Genomic DNA, 22,504 nt, shown 5'->3' with positions numbered 1-22,504 from the left:
TAAGGCATTTTACATCTCTTTGCCATGGATTTGCTCCTCTCGGCCATTATGTTACATCTGTTTTTTGGTCATTTTATGTCTCGTCATGGTCATTTTGTCTCATTGGGTGCTTTTCATCTTCTTGTGGTCTTTTTGCGCCTCTTTATTGTTGGTTTGTATCTCTGTGGAGTCCTTGTGCATCCCTTTGTGGTTATTTTGTGTCTCTTTGGGGAGTTTCTGCACCTCTTTTCTGCCATCGCGCTCTCTCCCTGACCTCTTGACCTCTCTGGGTTGTGCAGGGTGGTCGGATTCATCGGGACATCATCCATGATAACAGGTTGGGAAAATCCTACTAACATATCCTACTATCAAGGATATTTCTAAACTGTAAACTGCACTTGCTGTGATTGTGAAGACCGAGTTGTTGCAGAAATGATCAATTAGCAGTAACATTTATTGAAGAACTTCATTGTTTCTGATGCGTGTTATATTTGAAAATAAATCACATTCAAATAAAATGGGAAAAAAAACGGCACTTTCACACAGCTTAAATTATAAATCGTAGGCTAATACAGTAAATGATACAATAATATGACAAAGATTGAATCTGAGAGATTATTTCATGGAAAATTAACTAAAATAAAAAGGCAAACCAAAGGCATCCCTCCCGCTCACGCAATGCCAGCTAACAAGCAGGAGCCATGTGTGGCTGTAGTGACTGCTTATATGACTTTTGCATCAAAGTGATGAAGTATCTTTATTTGCTGTACATTTAATTAACTGCAATGGTCATCAGTGGAAGATAAACACATGCATAAAGCAGAAAATGAAAACTACTGGTATGTGAATGCACTTAAAATGTGAAAGGTGTGCGTGTTACATTATGTAATCAGCATTTCAGAGTTATAGCTACATCGGTCGGACAGTTTAATCTGTAACATTTTAACCTTTAGTCTGAAAGGTAAGTAATAACATTTAATGCAGGAGGGTGAACAGTATAATATGTATACATTTTTATCCACCCGATTTCTCTTAGAGAAGCACGTTGATTTTGGTGAGTGGAGAATGCTGATATGTTTCATACAGGATGTCACTGTCATGTGCCCACGAGGCTCCACTTTAGATCCATCCAGTCAAAGACTTTAAAAGGAGATTGACGGGTTATCCTCCTGTGGGACGGTTGTCTCGCAGTATTTGCAGTCTGGGCTGCTTATTAATCATTTGCCTGTATAAACATGTGTGGTCAGGGGACACCTGTCCCATCACCGGCTGGAAACAATGCAACAGATGGCAGCGATCCATAGTAATATAATGAAACCTCTGCTTATTCTCTTCTATATGAAACAAGCAGCGGAACTAGTTTGGTCAATAGATTCTTTGTATGTGGAAAAGAGCCATTTGTGATAATGGATTTGGGCTCAAACCTTAATGTGTTTGATGTAATACTGATTTTTTTTTTCTTGTTTTGTTCATGATGGAAATACAGAACCATTACAGCACACACAGGAGGGCCACAGAGGCGGGTTCACTATTTAGATCAGGTTGTTTCAGTTTCAGCTTCATTTCAAATGATAGGGCGCCACCTACTGGCTTTCTCATCAGTGATAAAAGGCTTGGTTGTTTCAGGGTATAAATATTAAAGTTCTTCAGATAAAGTTTAAATTATAATTTCTGCAACCAACCAGAAAGTAGAAAAAAGAATTTTAGTTTAAAAATGGTAAATTAAGATTTTTGGAGAAGTGTTTCTAGTATTTGGGGGCGGGGAGGGCTTTTTTTTTTTTTAACCAACTTGGCAAAAGGCTTTAAATGAAGGGTGTCAAACAAAAGGCCTGGGGGCCATAATTGGCCTGTCAAAGAACCCAATCTGGGCCTCTGGATGGCTTTTTAAGATGTGAAGGAGGACTTTTAACTCTGTTTCCATAGCATTTCCTGCTGATAAAGAAATCCACCAGTGCCATTCACACAAACGGTTAAGTCACCAAAAAGCTTCTATTCTATTAGCTATCAATAAAGAAGTGTTAAAAAAGGTGTGGGAAAAAAGGACATTTTCTGGGCAGTGAACTTCCTGATTTTTTTCTGTAATTTTACACGTTTATTTATTTGTACTGACAGATTTCTTGCATTTACTATAGCAGTGTTTCTTTATCATGTAGAAAAACTTTGATGTACTGTTGAAGTTGCACTTCTTCTACATTAAATGGGATATACGTGTAGTTAAACATCTTCAGGGGAGTTTTGCTAGATCGGCCCAATAAGATCAAAGTGTGACCCACAATGCAAAATGAGTTTGACACCCCTGCTTTAAATAAATACTTGCATATACAGCTTGATTTTCTCACTGGTAAATGTGGGTTAATGTGCGTTTTGCTGTCAGTTTCAGAAAGTTTAATGTCCACTTCAATAATGCACTTGCTAAAGTGTGTGAGAGGCTCAAGTTCAATTCACAGGGTAACACAAAAATGGGCTGAACTTGGCCTTAGTGAGAATAGCATGTGGAGAGAATGGCAGACCTGTTGTTTAAATCCTGCAGGGTCTCTGCGAGAGGATCAGTCTCAGACTGACAGAGAAGTGGTGTTGTGTCCAGATTGCTTATAATGGATGGCAGAAGTACAACCAAGACAAGGAAGTAGGAACCCTTAAGAACGTGAACTTGTATTTTTGCTCTTTCTGCTGTCCATGTGGTGCCTGATTTTTATGATACGACTGATTGTTTTTATCTGAGGAAGAGCAAAGAGGAAAAGTAGAGCAATGTCTGAGGGGAGTGGTGAGAAAGAAGGTAAGGGTGAAGGAAGAAAGAGGAACATGATATAGAGAGGGATGGGAGGGAATCGGGAGAGGGTGGGGGAGAAAGATGAAAGGCAGAGCAATATTACAGGGAGCAGAGTGAAGGGGGTGAGCGGAAAGGTGTAGCTGAGCACCCAGCAGCCGCCCCCACCATCATGTCACCGGCACACTTCCTATTCCACCGGCGCACCGAGCTACAGAAACTCTATTACTGTACTATTTTTTCTTCTCTTTTTTTCTCTTTTTGTCTCAAACAGCTTTCATCTTCCTTTGTTTCTTTTTCAGACAGAGCTCTTGAAACTTTGTTTTATTTTCTTTCCATATTTATTCCTTTACCTCATCAGAGTCCTTATTTTTCCCAGTTCTTTATACTTTTTCTCCCCTTCCTTTTCACTTTGTTTTTTTCATACCTCTCAATCATTTCTTTATACTTTTCCTCCATTTCTTTAGTTGAGTTTACTGTTTCCTCTTTGCAGTAGCAGTTTCTCTCTTTAAACCACGAATCCTCAGAGGCGCTGGTTCATGTAGTATGCTCAGTCTCTCAGGTATGGAAGCAGGAAGTAACGCACAGTTACTCCACACAACAACCACACAGAGTCTGAAAATCTCCAATCAGCTAAAACATGGTGATAAATAAACACACACAGTGCATCCTCCAAAAGTCTAACAAGAAGCATGGCATTCCTGAGTGTAACTTTGTGAGATGAGTTGTCTCTGTTGCACGGTGGCTGCATGCATCATTGGAAACACATTTGAGTTTATAGTAATTAATATTTATCATTTGGTACTTGTACTTTAGGTATTTTAAGTACAATATCTTATATATTTGTTACACAGAGTCAGTAAATAGAAACTAATCTCAGACTTTTGTCCTGTGCAACTTTCCTGATCCTCAAAAACCTGTACACATTTAGAAAAAATCTTGCCTTGGTATTGCAATTTTTTATCCACAGACCTCTTACATTTCTTACATTTCCAGAAAAACAGCACCCTTTGGGTATAACACGCTGTTTCCTTGGCTTCTTCCTGATCCTTGATCCTTGTTTTTTTCTCCATTGCTTTTACTAACATCCTTCCCTCAACTTACCTTCAAAATGCTGCTGCTCATATGATAGCACACTTCTCATAATACTGCAGATTTGTACATAAAAGTCTATAAATGGTAACATTTGACTGCCGTGAGTCATGTCCCTTGAACTCGACTATTTTGCACGGCAATTTTTAGACTCCATGGAGCAATCCAGTACTGTCTGATGTTTCTTCAAGAAAATTCCGGTCTGCTGAGAGTTTACGTTAAAAAAGGAGAACTCAGTTAAGGAGGAAGGTCTGTGACAGACACGAGCTGGAGCCATCTGTATTTGAAATGGTGACGAAATATTTGAAATCACAGTGAGTCTTTTTAACAAGGGCGTAGATTTGGCATGGACGGAAGGGACACGTCCCCACCAATATCCAGCGATTACTGAATTGTCCCCACCAATAATTTGATCTCTTCGAGTAAAGAAAAACAAACCCGATAGAAAGAAAAAAAAAACCCGATCTGTCAACGTCTCATTCACCCAGCGGTGCAGAAAGAGTTAAATTACGTTCTCTACCTCATGTCTGTTTAGTTTTAGCAGCGGTAAGCCTGCGCTGGACCTACAAGGAGGAGAGGAGGATGGCAGCAAAAAGGAAGAACCTCGATATACGAAAGTATTTTTCAAAGAAACCTGTAAGTCACTTAAAGTCAAGTTCACTCATAAAATGTGTCACAATAACGTTACAGGCTATGCTAGGCTTTGGCCCACATCAGTCTAAAATTGTATGTAACCATGAATAACGTGTTTTGGAAACTAACTGCACAACAGGCAGCACTATTAGTTATCTCAGTCTCAGAGCAGCATTTCTAATTTTGATTGAAACTGTCAGAGAAAACGGCAGCCTCGAGCAAGCCAGGATATTAGTTTACAGAGGCTGTTAAAATTATATGTTTAACGTTAAAATGTTGGTGACACAATAATTTCATCCTAATAGTGTTGACATATTCATAGGGTTCATTCTTGAGAAAAAATATCATGAGGTAGTCGTGATTTTGCAAATATTTCAACTTGTAGTGCAGTTTGCACAAATTGTTTTAAAAATGCACTCACCCTACAAACCTTACTGATGAGTCAAGATCTGCACAAATTGACAGGAACACTGAAGCAGCTACACATTTTATTCTTATTGTCATGTATGTCCTATTTGTCAGATGACAGAAGAACTAACACAAAGCTCAGAGAGTAACGGTGATACAAGATCACAGGTGGAATTGGATGATGACTTGTTGGTTCATGACTGTATTTGAAGCACATGTGTGACTGCATGTATGTGGAGTGTCTCACTGTTATTTATCAGGTGACAGAGGCAGCTCTGCCAAGTTGTAGCTCAGACAGAGGTGAAGAGGCGAGGTCACAGGTGACTGACTGATGTTTTGGTGCTATAGATTAACTAGTATTTATTATCATGACAATTGTTAGGCTGCTGATGTAAATTGATTCATTAGTGTATATTTGACAAAGAATGTGAATTGACATGTCTCACTTTTTATATGGCACGAATCAATGTGTTATTTTATCAGGTGGCAATATGTTCTAGTGCAGTCAGAGGGGAAGAGCCAGGGCCAAAGGTGAGGCACATCAAGCACAGAAAAGCACATAATTTTAATCTGAGGATAAAACGCATGTACTGAGGCTGAAAGAAGCTTCAGTGTCTCAGAAGACTAAAAACATGGCTAAGGTTAACAATGACTCAAATGAGATTAAACAATGCTGCTGTATGCCATGTCCACCAGGAGAGACTGGACAGTATAGATGTAAAACAAATATGCCAGCAGTTTATCTCAGTTAACAAGAGGAGAAGGCATGTGTTTGGCTCCTTCACATACTGGACATTGAGTTGTTGTGTGGGGCACCAGTAGTCCATGTCTGTTGCTGTAACAGTAGTTCATGTTTAGAATAAAAAATCCCAGCTCACTGATTTGATCGGGGCAATAGTGCCTAAACTGTTGCATGATTTTGCTGAGAGATCTTTTACTTTGTGGTAATCTTAGATGAGTAGTTTTATGGACAAAAACCACCAGGTCATTCAGTGTTCCCTTAGTGCTAATGTATCAGAGATGTTGGTGTACTATAACTGAAGTAATGTTGTTAAGTCCTTAAAGTCATATTCTTTTATTGTCATGACTGTATTTGAAGCTATTTTTATGTTTGTATGATACCTGATTTATATGGAATATAGCTGAAGCCTAAAATACTTAGTCATTTGTTTAATAGTAATTTAACATTATATAATTAACATATAAAACTATGAATTGTGATTTTTAAATGGTTTAAAAGCAAGTAGAATTGCATATGTAGGCAAGTATATTTCTCCTCTTTTTTATTAAGAAGCAAAAACAAAAAGGAAAAAAAAAAGAAACAGGGCAGGGTTCCGTGGTTGAATCATCCGTCCCCACCAATGCCAGAACCAAATCTACGCCCTTGCTTTTTAAACATGACATCACTGCAATAAATGCAGAATAAATTCATTTCAGGTTTATGAAACTGGCCTTTCTTCATTTTAGCCCTTCTCACAGGTCTTTGTTGCTGTGCAGTCTTCACCTAAAATTGGCTATAAATCACAGAGCTGATTGTGATGGAGGTGCGACCACCACAGTGAACATTAACTGAGGCTTTAATACCTGTTTCATTTCCATCTTGAGCTCTGACTCTTGTCATATTTGAGTTTTAGTTGCTGTTTAGTGTTTTATGGAGTACTCTCAGTGGTTTCATACTTCCTCCCTTGAGTTTTTTTTCTCATTTCCTGTTTTACTTTGAAAGTTAGTTGACTCTTGGGCCTTGCTGTGAGTTTTACGTACCCCCTCCTTGTCCTGGTGTGCATTTGGGTTTGTTCTTAAACTGAATCATATAAAACACAGGTCCCATTCAGGAACACTGTAATCCAAGTTATTTTGTAGCGTTGCATGCAGGTCATTGGAAGTTATGGAAGCAAAAGAAAAAGCTAGACAAAATATGGGATCACATGTCCACATGTGCTCAGACTGGATCCTGGACTTACTTAAGCTATGAAATTAGAGAAGAAAGGAACAAAAACTGTGAATAAGATATAATGCTCTTGGTAAACGTGATCGAATTAAGTAAGAATAGTCTAAATCGTGAATGTGTGTACACATTTTATTTTATATATTTCATATTATATATTACATTTATTACTACTGATGACTTAACTAAGCAAGCTATAAGCAGTGTTTTTATGTGGTGGCATACAGAAGAAGTGTGCACAAAAATTATATTTTTATGTTAAAAAAAAAGTTGCTGCCATAAAAGACACCTTTGTGATTTGTTATGTACATTTGTTAAAGATATTTGTAAAAATATTTCTATTAACTGTGATCTGCCTTTTTATTCTCCTCATAATCTTTGAGTACCTGTGTGGGTTTTTCATTACTTTACATGTGACACTAAAATGTTCACAGGAGGAAATTAAGAAGCAGCCTTATAAATAGTTTACCAGCGGCATATTTGTCCTGTGTCGTTCAAATGTTTGTGTGTGTGTCACTCAGTGAGACAAGCAAACTGCCCTATTATAACTTGTCTTCTGGTCGTCTGGTCTTCTTTTGTAGTTCATGTATTTAGATAATACGTCTTTCAGTGTGTTTTAAACTTGTTTTCAGTGTGTTAATGCGTCCATGCCGAAACCTCAGGTGACCCGGATGTTTCGGGTCACCTGAGGGATCGCGACCCCGGAACTGTTTCTGCGCTAGAGGCAGCTGCACCTGCCGCTCGTCATCCACAGCCAGCTACAACAGATTACGCTCGTCAAGGGAGCTGTATTTAAGACTGTGGCTGAGCTGAGGCCGACGCTGGATCCTTGAGTCAAAACTCGTCAGTACAGCCGTGGACTTTTGTGTAAACCCTCGTGAATGAAGATTTCCTGCTAACCTGAGTGTGTTTATGTGTTATCGGGGATCAGAGTGTGTTTTTGAAGTCACGGTGTGGGAACAGGAGTTTTTGGAGTCGCTACCTTTTTCACCTTTCACGGACATCTGCACTGTGTGGGATTCAGGGAGAATCGCCACGGGGCCACAGTGCCGGGATTTGTATATAGTTGTGTTTTTCCACCCTGTCAATAAATCCACTGTCCATTATAAAGAGTCCTGCATTTTGGGTCCTACTTTCACTGCTACTCCACGGTCTGCCGTCGCAGCCCGTGACAGATTTATTATAAGTCTTATAATACATCATATATTTATAAGACATATATATCATATATATATATCTTGTAATATAACACACTTTTTCGTAGAATTACAAAAGAGTGATTCCATTGTAGAGTTTCAGACTTATTCGAATCTCCCAGACAGTAATGATTTTAGATTACCAGGAAATTGATTACATGCTGGGTGGAATAATAGATTGAATTCATTTTTGGCAAGCAATCATTTAACCCACATAGCAGACCAGTTTGGACCAGATCTGTAATCAAGTTGCTTCTGCTGGAATTTAATCAGCGCTAGTTCACTGGCACTGATAGCACAGTTTTACAGATGGAAAACAAGATACAAGTTTCTACATATGAGATGAGATCTGATTGTTTGGACCACCTTTTCTAGCAAGAGATGACCTGTTTTGAGAACTAATGCTGACATTAAAACCCCAGTGGAAAACCCACGCTTTACCAGTAAAACAAAGCTTTTTCACTGCATGGAGTTTTATAGTTTTATACATGCAGCAAACTCACTTCTTCCTCATCACTGTACCATCTGAGCCTGTATGAATCAAAATTTTAAGAATTACCTTCCAAATGATGACACGGATGTAATTTCCTCAAATGAGCTGCCAGTAATGTGCAAAAAATATAAAAGATACTCTGGATGATTAGAAGCATGTTATTCCCAGAGAAGAATAACATGCTTTATTGAAATGCAGAATACATTTCAATAATGTACTCTGCAATGTGTGGTTCTATGTCATCTATATTTCTATCACGTTTTACAAGCTTTTAAAGTGTAAAATCTTTACATTTTTAATGTGACCAGTTTTGGGAATAAAACAATCTGATAAATCACAACCAGGGCACCCCTGATACAGAGAGGGGTGGGACCGGCTCTTTGTTTAAAAGTCAGAGTCTCTCATCCTATGAGCATTACGCAGTAGACAAACGGTGCTTGGGTGGAGCTGGGGAGGAGATTCACCCAGCTCTAACTGCTTTCTGGTCCTCATCCTCATCCTGCTCCCTCTGAAGTGTGTTTGCCAGGGTGGCCTTGTGGTTAAACATGAATCAGTCACACCCGTTATCAGCAGCTCACCTCTAAATTTGTGCCTTTAGTAACTAACTGGGTTAAAATTCATTCATTTTTAAGTCTAGAGTAACCTGGAAGAACCCTCTGGGTGATGTTATAATAATACACCGTTTTTTTACCTTTACTGTTTCACAAAGGGTCAAAAGGTGAATTTAGACTTTTCGAATGCAGGATATTTTATTAAAGCATTTTAGAGCAAAGCAAAAGCAAAAGCCAAATCAAATAATAATAATCACATAATCAAATCACTTGAATTATACTTATCTAATTAATGTACTCTGAACTAATGCTGGTTTCTAATCTTCCTCTTCTGATCTTGAGAAGAGAGAATTTAGAGGAGAGAATGGGCACATCCAGGCCTGAAGATGCACTTATGTCTGTTTCGTGTTGATGTACTCCCATAGAAAGGGAGCCTAATATTTGGAAGTTGTATTCCAACACAGCAGCAAAAAAGCCAAACATGAGAATTCCAGTGTTTGAGGGGTCGTTGCTCCTCTGGGGTTTCTTGCTGTATTTTCCAACTGTGAACTCCCAGGGCCGAATCTTTGGATGATGACCTCTTATGCAAAGATCTGGAGGAAGATCAACCCTGAGTGTTCATAGGAGCCACATTTTGAACTGATTTTCCCATATACACCCTCTACTCTCTCTCACCCCCTCCTTGATGTCCACGATCATAAGATTTTGACATCTACATCGCCCTATTTTAAATCACACCCTGTTGCCCCCCCCCCCCCCCCCCCCTCTCTCTCTCTCTCCTTTCACAAACATGATTTAAACCAAAGTTCAAACATTAAAATCACTTCATTACAGTGGTTACATATTTTTATTTTCTATGTTGTACTCAACATGATCTGTCATTAACTCCATTACATGAATATAGTTTCCTTTATGTCTGATTCAGTTTACATGTTGTTTTGCTTCAATTCATGATTTATCATTAGCCCAGTCTCAAATGAATATCATGACTCTTTTTGATTCAGACATAATTTCTTTTTAACTCAGTAACATAAGAATACTTTTTCTCACTTGTTCTCTTCATGACTCTGTTTGTCAATCACAATATATTCAATATCATTTTATTTTTTAAATTATAAACATCAAAGTCTGAGATTCTCTGAGATGAGCATCTCCCTAGTGTCTCACTCACTCCCCTCTCCCATCCTTCTTGCAAACAGCCGCTCAGAGTCCAAGGTCATCTTTAGCACAAGCAAGCCACTCCATACCTAATCTCAGTGAGAGGCCTGTTATTAGAATCACTTCATTACTCAGATCTTATTCTTTATATCGGTTAAACTTATACTTGGTTATATTCTGATTAGTAGAGTATGACATATGAGTCTGATTTATAACTATCGGCAAAATCACATGTAAATTATGATTCTGTGTTTATCAATTGCAACATGCATCATATGAATGATGGACTGGAGACACATTTCTTATCTTCCACATTCCTGCAGCCAGTCTCACACACACAGACGCTAATCTGCTAGGTCGAAGGTGACTCACACCAACGCACACAAATCCAGACATTAGGGTTATTCTCATTACTCAAGCTACATTTCTCATTCTTTATACTAATTTGATTTACACTTGATTTGACTTGAATACTAAGCACATATGGATAAACTCTGTTGAATTTAGGTTGAATTTAAAGTCAGTCTCTTTGACATTTGTTTCCAACACAGTCAGGATGCTGTGTAAAATTTAAGAAACAAACAAAAACAACAACAACAACAACAAAAAAAAACAGACTCTGGAAAACTATATCTTCATTTTGAATTTGACGCTGGCAGGATGTTTCAAAAACACTGGAACAGGAAAAAACACCAGTGCTGGTTCTGGTTCCAGGTGGAGCATCTACCTATTAACTGAATTAATTAGCAACACTGGTGTCACATGTCTTGATTCAAGCTCAATAATCCAGGTGAGGAAATCCCAGAAGGCTGATTCAGGTCATTCGGATGAAACATTTTGTGTAGGACAAACTTTTCATTACTCTTCCCCTCATTCATTGTTCAGTCAGATGAGGTCGCTTGAACGTTTCCCGACTGGAAATGTTGGTTCCAGATGAACTGAATCAACTGTCGTGGACTTTTTGAAGTAAAGGTGTAGAGGTCTCTGTAAAACTCTATATGAACAGATGTCGGTTTCAGAATAATTTAATCATCCATCCTATTTTCTCCTGCTTATATATTTTGGTATCATGGGGGAACTGGAGCCAATCCCAGCTGTCATAGGGGGAGATTCACATGCATTTTTTTTCGATTGTGGAAAGAAGAGGGAGTACCTGGAGAGAACCCACACAGACATGGGAGAGCACGCAGAAAGGAGCCAAAGCACCTTCTTGCTGTGAGGCGACAGTGCTGACATGCCTAAACATGACAAATTTGTGTTGTGCTGTGTAAAATTTGAGCAGGCGTCCCAGAATTTAAAATAGACACAAATGTCCGGTGGATATAATCTCATGAGTTTAGGAACACGTCTTAAAACCACTGTGCACTGCAGATGCAACAAGACAACCATCAAAAATGTTATGGCAACTGACCATTGTTCTCTCCTTGACCCTCCTGACCATTTTTCCCATATTTTTTTTTCTAGTGTCCATGTCAGTAGTGGTAGAAACAAGATAGTAAATGTAGCCCATTCAGGTCGCAAGAAATTGTTTCCATCTTAAAGGAAACAAGGAAAGAAAAGAGTGGGAAAGTGCATGCTGACTGTCTGCTCTGGATCCAAGATCATTTAAGCTGGAGTGTGGCCAGTGGTCTTGATAGCTTGAAAAGAAATAAACTGGTGGGGGCTGTGTTCTTTGCAGGTGGTCCTGAGGGTCATTAACCTGCTATTGACCAAGACAGGTGTCAAAAAAAAGGGTGTGGGTCATTCCAGTCACTGGGCTGACAGCTGAAACCTCTGTGAGACCTTGCCCCACCCCACATCACATGAGCTATTGAGGTCGCCTGAGGCGAGATGTGAGTGGTGGTTGAAGCACATGAGAATGGATCTCAAGACTGCACCGTCCTTGAAAGTGCATCCTTTCACTACAGGTCAACTGCTGAGTCTTGTCGTGTTGAGGTGTATTGACTGTGTTGTGCCATGAGTTTATGGAGTGGCTCTATGTAGACGTGCAAGCACTCCTCACTGCATTGCACAGCATGTTGTTTCGCTTGTGTTTGGAAGTTTTGTTCTCAAGATGAATTAGATTTTGTCTGAGTGACCTGGTTTTTCAAACTCTCTACATAATGAAAAACCTACACAGACAGTGAAAAACTGCCCTCTGATCTACCTAATCGAAAATCTGAGATTATTTGTAAAAATTGAGGCTAGAGAGGGTCCCCCTATATTATCACACTACATAATGGCCTCATCAGTTCTGAGGGTTGTAAAGAGATTAGGTGATGCTACCCAGTGGTAAACATGCCACTGCCTCAGCGTTTAAATTGATGATACACCATCTGGTGCCCCTGGACACATCATCAGTGATGTAACTTGGGGTCATTGGGGGATTCGGGTCTTTCAACAATCAGACCCCCTCTCCCAGGCGACCCAGCCAGGGTTAATCAAGCCCTAGCTTTTGTCCAGGCAGCGCTACCCTACATCCCATGCCTCTCCTTTTTTGATCCACAGCCACCTCGACGCTGCTTCTGCTGTGTTGGTGACCAACTTGATAGCTCTTCGCTGGTTAGTCCCTACGATGTCTAGGATTTTGTATGTCCTGCAAAGGTATTGGCCCGCGAATCCTCGACATCCCACCTCGATGGGTTGGCATCATACCTGCCAGCCATTACTCCGGCACTCCTCCACTAGCTCTGAATACTTTGCCCTCTTTCTCTGATGAGCTTCCTCCATACAGTCTTCCCAAGGCACAGTAAGCTCCAGAAGGATTACCTGCTTGGAGACAACTTGAAGACAACTGTCTTGGATACCACTTCAGGGAACTTTAACTGCTTTGCAAGTCAACTCTCAGCTCCCAGTCGTGCGCCGTTGCTAACAGGCCGGGGAGATGTTTCGGACTGGTGCTGCTGGTTTCTCCCCAGCTTTTATAAACATGACTGTGTTCTTAACTGGGCAGACGCTCTTATTATGATTGATCCCGCTGCAGATGGAATCCGCTACGGCCTTCAGGACTTGATCGTGTCACCAGCGATATCACCCTTCGCCCAGGGCTTTTGGGCAGCAGTTTAAAATGTGCTCCAGGGTTCCTCTCTTCTGACAGAGGAGACAACCTGGTGTCTTCACCTTCCCCCACGTGAAAAGATTCGATGGACTTTGTAGCACATCGTATATTGCCTGGATCAGGAATTTTATCCGATGGGGTTCAGCTTTCCACGGCATGTGACCATGTGACCTCGCGTCCTACAGGTTGCTCCCATCTTTTTTTTTGTTTCGCCTGTCCCGTTTGGTTCTTTTGCCATCAGAATTAATGTCTAAAGGCAAAGAAAGATGCCCAACGGATTTACTTTACCAAATGGACCATCCCAGCCTTGCCGTGTTGGTCTATTTGATTCACCTTTGCTTTTATTGTTTATTTTATTTTATTTTCACTTGCTAAACATGGGACAGACTTGACTGGGGAAAAGAAAAGGGAGAAAGAAAGAGGGAAAGAAAAACAACGGGGAAGAGGAATGGTGATAAAGGGCAAAAAACAAAAACCAACAAAACAAACAGACAAAAAATACATATATCGATCACCTGGATCACCTGTTGAGAAAGAAAAAAGAAAACAAGCAGAAGAAAACGAGAGCAATAGAATAAACAACATCACAATGATATATGGGAATATGAAAGTAAATACTAAATATTAAACATTATTGTGCAGCACGTAAGATTGACAGCGCACAGTGTGCTTTGAGGTAGGAGCCAAAAAGGGTGTAGTTTGTGTGTGTGAGCACCCGTGTGTACACCTGTGAGCATGGACGCGCTTGTATTTAAAAGGTTCCTTCATGTAATGATCTGCTAGAGCAGGGGTGTCGAACTCCAGGCCTCGAGGGCCAGTGTCCTGCAGGTTTTAGATCTCACCCTGGGTCAACACACCTGAATCAAATGATTAGTTCATTACCAGGCCTCTGGAGAACTTCAAGACATGTTGAGGAGGTAATTTAGCCTTTAAATCAGCTGTCTTGTATCAAGGTTACATCTAAAACCTGCAGGACACCGGCTCTTGAGGCCTGGAGTTCGACACCTGTGTGCTAGAGGGTGTGGGGAGCCATAGCCCCATCCTCCAGGGCATGAAGCAGGTATGGAGGAGATCCAGGCTCCAGACATCCAGTGGCCCTCAGTGCACAAGAGACCAAGGAAGACCAACGGAGGGGCAACCATGCCACTCTCCCGGAAAGAGCTGAGGAGAGCCCCAGATGAGGGGTCACTCAGCAGCCGCGGAGCAGAAGCCAGGGGGTGTTGCAGTGATGTGCCCGTGAGCTCCGCCGGCAGCCAGCTGTGCCAGAGTGACCGAGCCCCAGGCCGAGAGGCCGAGAGCACCCCACCCCCGAAGGGGCCCGAGCAAGCCCCAGGCTCCAGGCCAAGCAGCCACCAGGAGTAAGATGGTGGGTACCTGGACGCCCATCCCCGGACACAAAGAACCACCAATGCACCGATGTCTGAGGGTGTCTGTCACTGGCAGGGGGAGCGGTGGGGGGAGATAGGCCTCCAAACCTTGGAGGGCCTGAGATGTCCCTAGAGAGGTGGCGTCTGATATCCGACCTGACATAGAGACACAGACAAACAGGCACACACAGATACAAACATCCATCCCCACCCTCATGCTCTCATATGCAATTACTCAGCACTCACCCAACGTGGAGACAGACATAAATAGACACTGTACACACAATCACACTCCCCAAGCGTACTCTATACCCCAGGTCTAGGTACCCTTGCCCCTGGAGGGGGAAACTGCACCCAGACCCAGGTAGTGTTACCCTCTTCCCTGGGGTGGACAGAAGCAGACCGCCCCGACTCCGCAGCAGCAGGGAGGCCCCACATTCCAGACCCCAATCGGACGGCCAACTCCTCCTCCCAGCCCCCCGCCCCAACAGGCAACAGAAAACGGGGGTGTGTGAAGACTCCAAACCTCCCATCTTGTTCCCATCTTGTCCAAGCCCCCTGCTGCCTCAATTGCACCATTTGGCTGGCTCGCTTCTCCTCAACTCCTGCTCGCACCTCCTCAAGGATCAGCGACTGCCTCTCTTTCCCCTGTGCCTTGTCATAGTTAGGTGTTCTACTGCTACCCAAGCCTGCTCTTCCCTGGGTCACTGTACCTACCAGCACCCTTTGCTCTAGCCTTGACACTGCAATGCCTACAGCCTCACCAGCTCTCCACTTCCGTCCTGTCCTAACCTCTATTCCAGCGAGGGCAACCCGGGGGTCACTGGACTCCCGATATTGAAGCAGCTCCCTGGACCGACTCACCATGGACTTCTCGCTTAGGCTGCTAAAGGGGAGCTTCTGCTTGCTGTTATGACCATACAGAGCGATGCTGCTCAGGCTTTGTGGCAGTCCCAACCTGTGCAGAAACCTGCTGATCCTCATCTCAAAGCCTTCAACTGTTGAACTTTGTAGACTAAGAGGGGCCACAAAATCCAGGGCAGAATTACATGCTGATAAATCCAGGCCTTAAAGTTGCTGGGAAGGCCAGATTTATCCACTGCAGCGAGCCAGGTCTCCAGGTCTTCGTTGGTCACTTGTATGGAGGCTGCATCTTTCAGGCTACAGTTAAATACCTTACCTAGGCTCTTCACAGGCGCCTCAGTAAGTGATGGTATCTTGATGGTGCCTTGTGAAAACAAATATTTATCAGTTACCTTTTCTTTCTTCAGCACAAGAGACCTCGACTTGGAGGGCTTGAACCTCATGCGTGCCTCAAGACCCTTCAGTATCCACCTGCACCCTGGAACAGATGTAGTTGTCACTGTCAGGTTGTCCATGAAAGCTCTGATGGGTGGCTGTCTGACTCCAGACTAAGTGAGTGGCCCTCTACACTGGACTTCTGCAGATTTAACCAACATTTTTTTCTCCTCTTGGCTCTCGACGGAGGCGGTTGCACTTTCTCCTTCTCCCTCTCCCTTATCTTTCCTGCTTGGCATCTTGTGTCTTTTGTATAGTCTCGCTTGATCTATAACCTTAAGTCTCCCAGACTTGTTCTCTAAAAACCTAAAGAAGAATTATGGATTTGATCAACTGGTCCCTTAACGAAACTGACAACTCCTGGGCTTGGGAGAGACTGATTGTCCTGCGGAGATGTTTGCTGCTGGATACTCGATGGTCGGTTGCGTCGTGTGTCTGGCGACACTCTCGATGGAGGACATTAAACGAGATCTAACAATTCGGAACCATGATAACAGAGTTCTGGCTGATTGGAGCTGGCTCGAACCTGGCTTATCGATGAATAAGAAGCAGCTACAGCTGTTCAAAATCCCACAAGGCTGGCCGACATGATAGACGATGGGCAGAGCTGTGAGTACTCAGACTGTGTTTTTTGAACGCAATATGGATAAGGTCTTGGAGAAGCTCATGGCTCTGCTATATGGATAACATCTTGAAGAAGAACAACAGGAATTGAGAGACCTAGTGACCAGTGATGGACATTAGACCTACTGTAAAATTGGATGCAGTTTGTTCGCACTAACCAAAACAACTACCATCTTCATCTCATGCGGCCCCCCTGGCACCAGCTGGATACTCAAGGCAAAAGCTGATGGGAATAACAATTCTCCCTTAGATAACAAGACTGTGTTGTGACTTTCTCCCTCCTCATTCAAAGTCACCCACGTCGACTGAAAATTGTTGACTTTTGCCTAACCGGGTGAAGGGACACTTTCTCTTGGCTGAACATGGAACACACACTCACGCGCACACATACGCATGTACACTGACACAGACCTACACTCACCCCCCCACCCCCTCCAAACGCCTTCGAAGCTTATGTCTTCTATGTAGTGAGATGTGCTGATTCAAGTGCTATGTGCTGAGGTATTTTTTTTCGGTGCTCAAACTGATCTCCCTGTTGGAGCTCAGTCTGGGGGAGTTCTTTTTTCTCCTCATCTTTCCTCATGTTGTGCATTTTCCATTGTTATACCTCTCTGACCTGTCTTCCCCATGTGATGTTGTAATGTATGTATGGTCGGAAGGGTAAGATGGCGCTGGCAAAGGTCGGCAGCCTTAACCCAACAAATTTCCCACGCGTGGGACTAATAAAGGTTATCGTTATGTTCATGGCAAGAGCGAAAAGGATGGGCGAGATCGTACATCCAGTGATAATCCCCTTTTCAAGCTTATCCCAATCAGAAGTTGTTGTTCTGGAAGTCGGCTTAGTAGTCCAGGATAAGGTTCCTGAACTTTTCCGGGATGTAGTACCGGTTCAGTGCCTGTTCTACCAGCTTATGGGGTAGAGATCCGTAGGCATTTGCGAGGTCAAGCCATAGTACTGCCAGGTCCCCTCTGTTCTTCTCCCTGGCTTCCCTAATGAGCTGTGTGGCCATGCCTGTATGCTCCAGGCACCCTGGAACCTTCAGGATCCCTCCTTTCTGGACTGAGTTCTCGATGAAGGAGTTCTTCAGAAGATATTCTGTCAGTTGCTTAGCGACGATGCTAAAGAAAATCTTTCCTTAAACACTGAGCAACGAGATGGTTCAGAACTGATCAATGTTTTTGGACTTATCCTCCTTTGGGATCCTTGACAGGGACCAAGATTTTGCTCATATTTCCATTGCCAAGAGTCGTATTTCTTTGATCCATCTGGTAGGATTCTCTTCCACCCCCCGGTAGGTTGACTTGTAGCTTTAGTGGGATCTTCCTCTTGGAAGATGCAACTCAGGATGCCACCCCTTGCTGCCCCTGTGCCGTCTTTCCGAGCTGTCTGCTGTCTTTCCAACTGTCACCAATCTATAGTTGGTGGTCAACCAGGCTATTCCTGGTGGTCACTGGTAATTCCAGAAAACAGTTGATGAGACACCATCTGGTGCCCCTGGACAAATCATCAGTGATGTAACCTGGGGTCATTGGGGTTTCGGGTCTTTCAACAATCAGACCCCTTCTCCCAGGCAACCCCAGCTTTTATAAACAAATATCTTATATATCAAGATAATATATCTTGCTGGCATGAAATTATGTATTGCATATGAAATTAGTATATATTCAAAAAAAAGTAAGAAAGGAAATTTTAACATTTATATTTTAAAAAAGGTTCAAACTTTTTAAAAAAAAAGTTGAACATTTTAGAGCAGTGTTTTTTTGTTTTTACTTGACTGACATGAGCTGTCACACGCACAAAGGAGGTTTGCAGTGAGTTTTGTTGAAATCTTTAACTTAAAAAGATTAAAGCAGTTTTATTACTGATTTCAATGTTTTGAAAAAGACATCATTCTGCTCTGCTCTCTCATCTTCAACTTGAGCTTAACATACTCCAGTCTAAGGTCAGCTGATCAGTTGCTTCTGGTTGTTCCTAGAAGCAGACTAAAACACAGAGGAGACCAGGCCTTTGCGGTTACCTAAACTTTGAAACAGTCTGCCTTTTCACACTAGGACCTCTGCAACACTCAACATTTTTAACCTCCTAGGACCTGGCGTCCACATATGTGGACATCACATTTTGGGTTATTTAGACTAAAATACTCAATTTTGCTCTACAAGGGCCTGATATCCACTCACGAGGACATTATACCACTGCTCTTCTATCAAAATTTTAAACGAATATCCTCATATGTGGCTCTCATTTTTCTTAGAAACAAAAATCAGGTAAAAAAAAAATCTTGTAATTCTTTGTTTTTACATTCATCAGGTCCCAATATGCCCAAATATCAAAAATAAATTAAAAATGCATGCCATGGAAGAGTTCGGGTCTCAGGAGGTTAAAACCCATCTGAAAGCACATCTTACTCCCTAGCTTATGATTGAGTTATTTTTGATTTAGTGTCTTGTCTTATATATATATTATTTTTCTTTTCTTTTTTTCTCAGTTTGTATGGCACTTTGGTCAACCTGTGTTGTTTTTAAATTTGCCAACTTGATTTCTGCCCTATTCGATTCTTTTGTAGACTATTCTAGTCTATTCTATAGACTTTTCTTCATTTTGCTGCTGTTTTTCCTTTTTTTAAATTTGTGCACCTAAACGCACCGCTGTGCGCGCTCCTGCGGGTTCTCTGCGCGTCCCAGTCATGTGACAACACCTCACCACGCCTGCGCAAAGAAATACAAGATGGCGGAGAGTGCGGAACTGAAGGTAAGGCGCAGCCTGAAATCATTATAAATTTACTCGGTTGCGAAGCGATCGATTGTTGGGTCACACAGTTCTTCAGGGGTTTAAATCTCAGGGGGCAGAGATCCTGTCAGATTTGGTGTTTATTGGGCAAAAACTGCCGGAACTTTATTGAACCCGCGAGCGCCAAAGCTCGCACGAGCATGTTTATGTTGATATTGAGACGCGCTGGTTTGGCTGAACTGACCGTTTTCTTCGGCACACCAGCTGCTGGCAGGGCGGTATTCACTTCACAACCAGTCTCTGCCTCCTCTTTAACCCCGAAAGAGACGGTTCTTCTCCTCGCGGCAGGGGCAGTTGTCTCCGTGCCGCCTCTCGGCTTGTAAATTCGGAGAATATAACGTCGGTTTGCAGGCTTTGACGTGCCGACAGCCTCCAGACTGTCAGTGTGTGTGTGGACATGACAGCGGCTGCACGCCTGTTGGTTTACGTTTGAAATAAGTCCCCTCCGGATTAATGAGCACTTATTAATAATTAGAAACTGTCGTGCGTGGTGTCCGGGCAGAGGCCGAGTGTGGCCGCGGGCGGAGTAACACTATCCCGCCTGCTCAGTAATACCAGCGACTCCTCCGTACCTGTTGATACACGCACAATAAGACGCACCGCTTCGCCTAACGGTGCTCCGGCAGCTGGTTGCCCGTTATATCAGCACCAGGTGCGGCTTCCTCGCCAGGGCATCCGACGTGCACCTTATGCGCTGTATTGCCTTGGCAGCGTGGCAGAGCCCAGTTTGAACATATCTAACAGTTATTGATCAGAGTCTTGGGCTATTTTTAGATCCCTCCCCCCTCCGGTGTGTTTCCACTGCCTGTCCGGGATCTGTGGATCTATACATGCTCCTTTGTGCCAGCTGCTGCTCAGCTGCACTCACTAATGAACAGGTTTGTAGATACATCCTCTGCCTATATTGAAAACACACGTGTGGTCTTAATATAAAGCTTTGCAGTTCATATTTCAGATATGTATGAACGTGTGTGTGCAGTTCTTTTTTTGAGACACATGTTTTCTCCACATTTTTATTTTCTTAAGTGCTTGCAGTAGGGCAGCAGCTGCTGTTTATTTTCATTGTCATTTAATCAGCAAATAGTTTTCTAGATCTCCCAGTGGGAAAGAGTGCGAAAGCCTAATCTAAGAAATCACCTGCAGACTGTCTAAAACATAGAGACCCAGTCAGTGAACTGATGATCTGCTTTTTTCTTTAGATTTGCCTTTATGATTACCTGTCAGCCCATAAACATGGCTCTAGCCCTCCTTGTGGATTTTTTTTGGATTGTACTTCAAATAAAATTTGAGCTCTAGCACGATGTGATGAGCGTGTTTAGCATCATGTTTGGAATGGGATAACAGATTTGTGCAATGCTGATATGCACGAAAAGAATGGTGAGGATTTCTTGCATTGATCGCTGCTGACTGTTCAGTAATGATGAAATGCTGATGAAACTTCACACCGAGTATTTATAGATTTGCAGCATCATACAGGAGCCATAAAAGGTGCTTAGGAGGATCTGAGAAAGTGATTTATTGGTTACAGTTTCAGGTCTTTGAAAGTGTTAAACTTACGGTGGTCATACACTTCCGATTTCCCGTGGACAGCGTCAGATCAGTGACAACTCAGCTGATCTGTGGTATTCAGAAATTCCAATAAAATTGGAAAAAGGGTTTATGCAGCAATGGCGTTTAAAAAAACAAAAAAAAACCCACTTTTTTTTTTTTTTTTTTTTTTTTTGCCCCTTACTTCTTGAACTGTATGGTTGCTTTTTGTCCTAAGTAAGTGTGTGTTTCTAGAGCTCTGCTCAAACAAGTAAGGCAGTGAACTTGTTTGAAATGCTCGACCTGAGCTCAGTGTAACAGCCCAGTATGCTGTTACACTTGGTAAACCTAAAAAAAAAAAAAAGGGTACACTTCACCTGTTAAACGAGTAGTTGCTTGCCAAACCTCCTGTGTGAAGGGAAGCGTTTGATCACTTTGAGGGGCTTTAATTGCGTCTTTCTTAGAACATGCCGAGGTAAGAGTGAATCATTCTAGTGCAAATTTCAGAGTGCATTCCTTATGAAGCATTTTAATCAAATGGCTCGCGACCAAAGAGTTTTCCGAAAGATGCGCTTTCTTGCTGAGCAGCGCAGATTCTGCAGTTTTGGAATTTGCTATTAATCCAAAGTATGTCCAAAAAATGAAAAACAATTAAAAAAAAAAAGTGAAGCCCTAATATCACATCTCAGACCTGTGGCAAGTTTTTAACAGCTGCTTTAACGCTGTAAGATTTCAGCACCCATCAAAAATGAATGCAATTAGGCAGAAATTGGGCAAAGGGAAAACAAAAACAATAATAAAGCAGGCATCTCTGCTCCTGGAGCTCCCACACAGCTCTCTGCAGAGCGTGGGCATGCATCATAGACCTGTAATTGGCCAACAAAGCCCAGAGGAGGTGCAGGTTCAGCTCCTTTTCAGGAATTACAGTTTGCTGAAAGGTTACAGAGCCAAAATCATACCCTACCCCTGCCTTAAACAAGTGACATAGACACTGAAAAACACCTTATAAGATGGGTGTGAAAATAGAGTCAGCTCACAGTTGGGGATGATTCACAGTGCACCCATGATAATTTTAACACAGCTAAAAATAAAACCAAACTAATTTTATCTTTATTTATTTATTTGTTTATTTATTTTTCTGTTTAGGCCAAGCTGCAATTCAGATTTGATGACGTTTCAAATCTTTAATTGAAAAGTGGCAAAGCACAAAACGGCTGCTTTTCTAACAGACAGGCATCTATGTTTCATTTTATGGATTTGAAGTTTTTTTTTTAATTAAACTTATGCGCTTTTCAGCACTTTAAGGCTTCACTTAAACTCATTTTTGCAGGATGATGTGCTGTGATTTGTTTTATGTTTCACTGAGGGATTTTTAGTGTTTATGTCAGAAAGTTCCAGTCGCTCACGGGGATGTGAGCAGATCAGATGAGCTCCAGGACATCACCATTTTAATTCCAGCAGCTCCTTCACACCTGAGATTTTTTTTTTAAGTGTTATTTTAAGGAATGAGTGTCTCTTCTGTTCTTATACACCACGTTGTGGTTTTGTCACTTTGGGTGGCATCAGATAGCTGAGATGTTGTGCACTAGGTTGGCTGGTCCTACTTCTGAGCTTTTTGTGCAAGTGTGGAACTGTCACAG

The 22,504-nt window shown here is 42.1% G+C and overlaps 1 protein-coding gene and 1 pseudogene across 1 annotated transcript in view; one reads left to right on the top strand and one right to left on the bottom strand.

The window, feature by feature from the left end:
* Window positions 1-12,670: 12,670 nt before the first annotated feature.
* LOC134637530 (uncharacterized) lies at window positions 12,671-18,735 on the bottom strand (annotated as a pseudogene).
* Window positions 18,736-19,259: 524 nt separating this feature from the next.
* The window catches only part of LOC134626515 (E3 SUMO-protein ligase PIAS1-like), a 58,343-nt gene continuing 55,098 nt past the window's right edge, over window positions 19,260-22,504 (top strand). The window contains exon 1 of the mRNA XM_063472419.1: window positions 19,260-19,298. Coding sequence (XP_063328489.1) covers window positions 19,275-19,298 — 24 coding nt within the window. The 5' untranslated portion in view covers window positions 19,260-19,274. The remainder of the gene's footprint in view (window positions 19,299-22,504) is intronic.

This window comes from Pelmatolapia mariae, linkage group LG1 (genome assembly GCF_036321145.2).
Source record: "Pelmatolapia mariae isolate MD_Pm_ZW linkage group LG1, Pm_UMD_F_2, whole genome shotgun sequence".
Lineage (NCBI taxonomy): Eukaryota > Metazoa > Chordata > Actinopteri > Cichliformes > Cichlidae > Pelmatolapia > Pelmatolapia mariae.
This window is presented reverse-complemented; position numbering and strand designations above follow the sequence as displayed.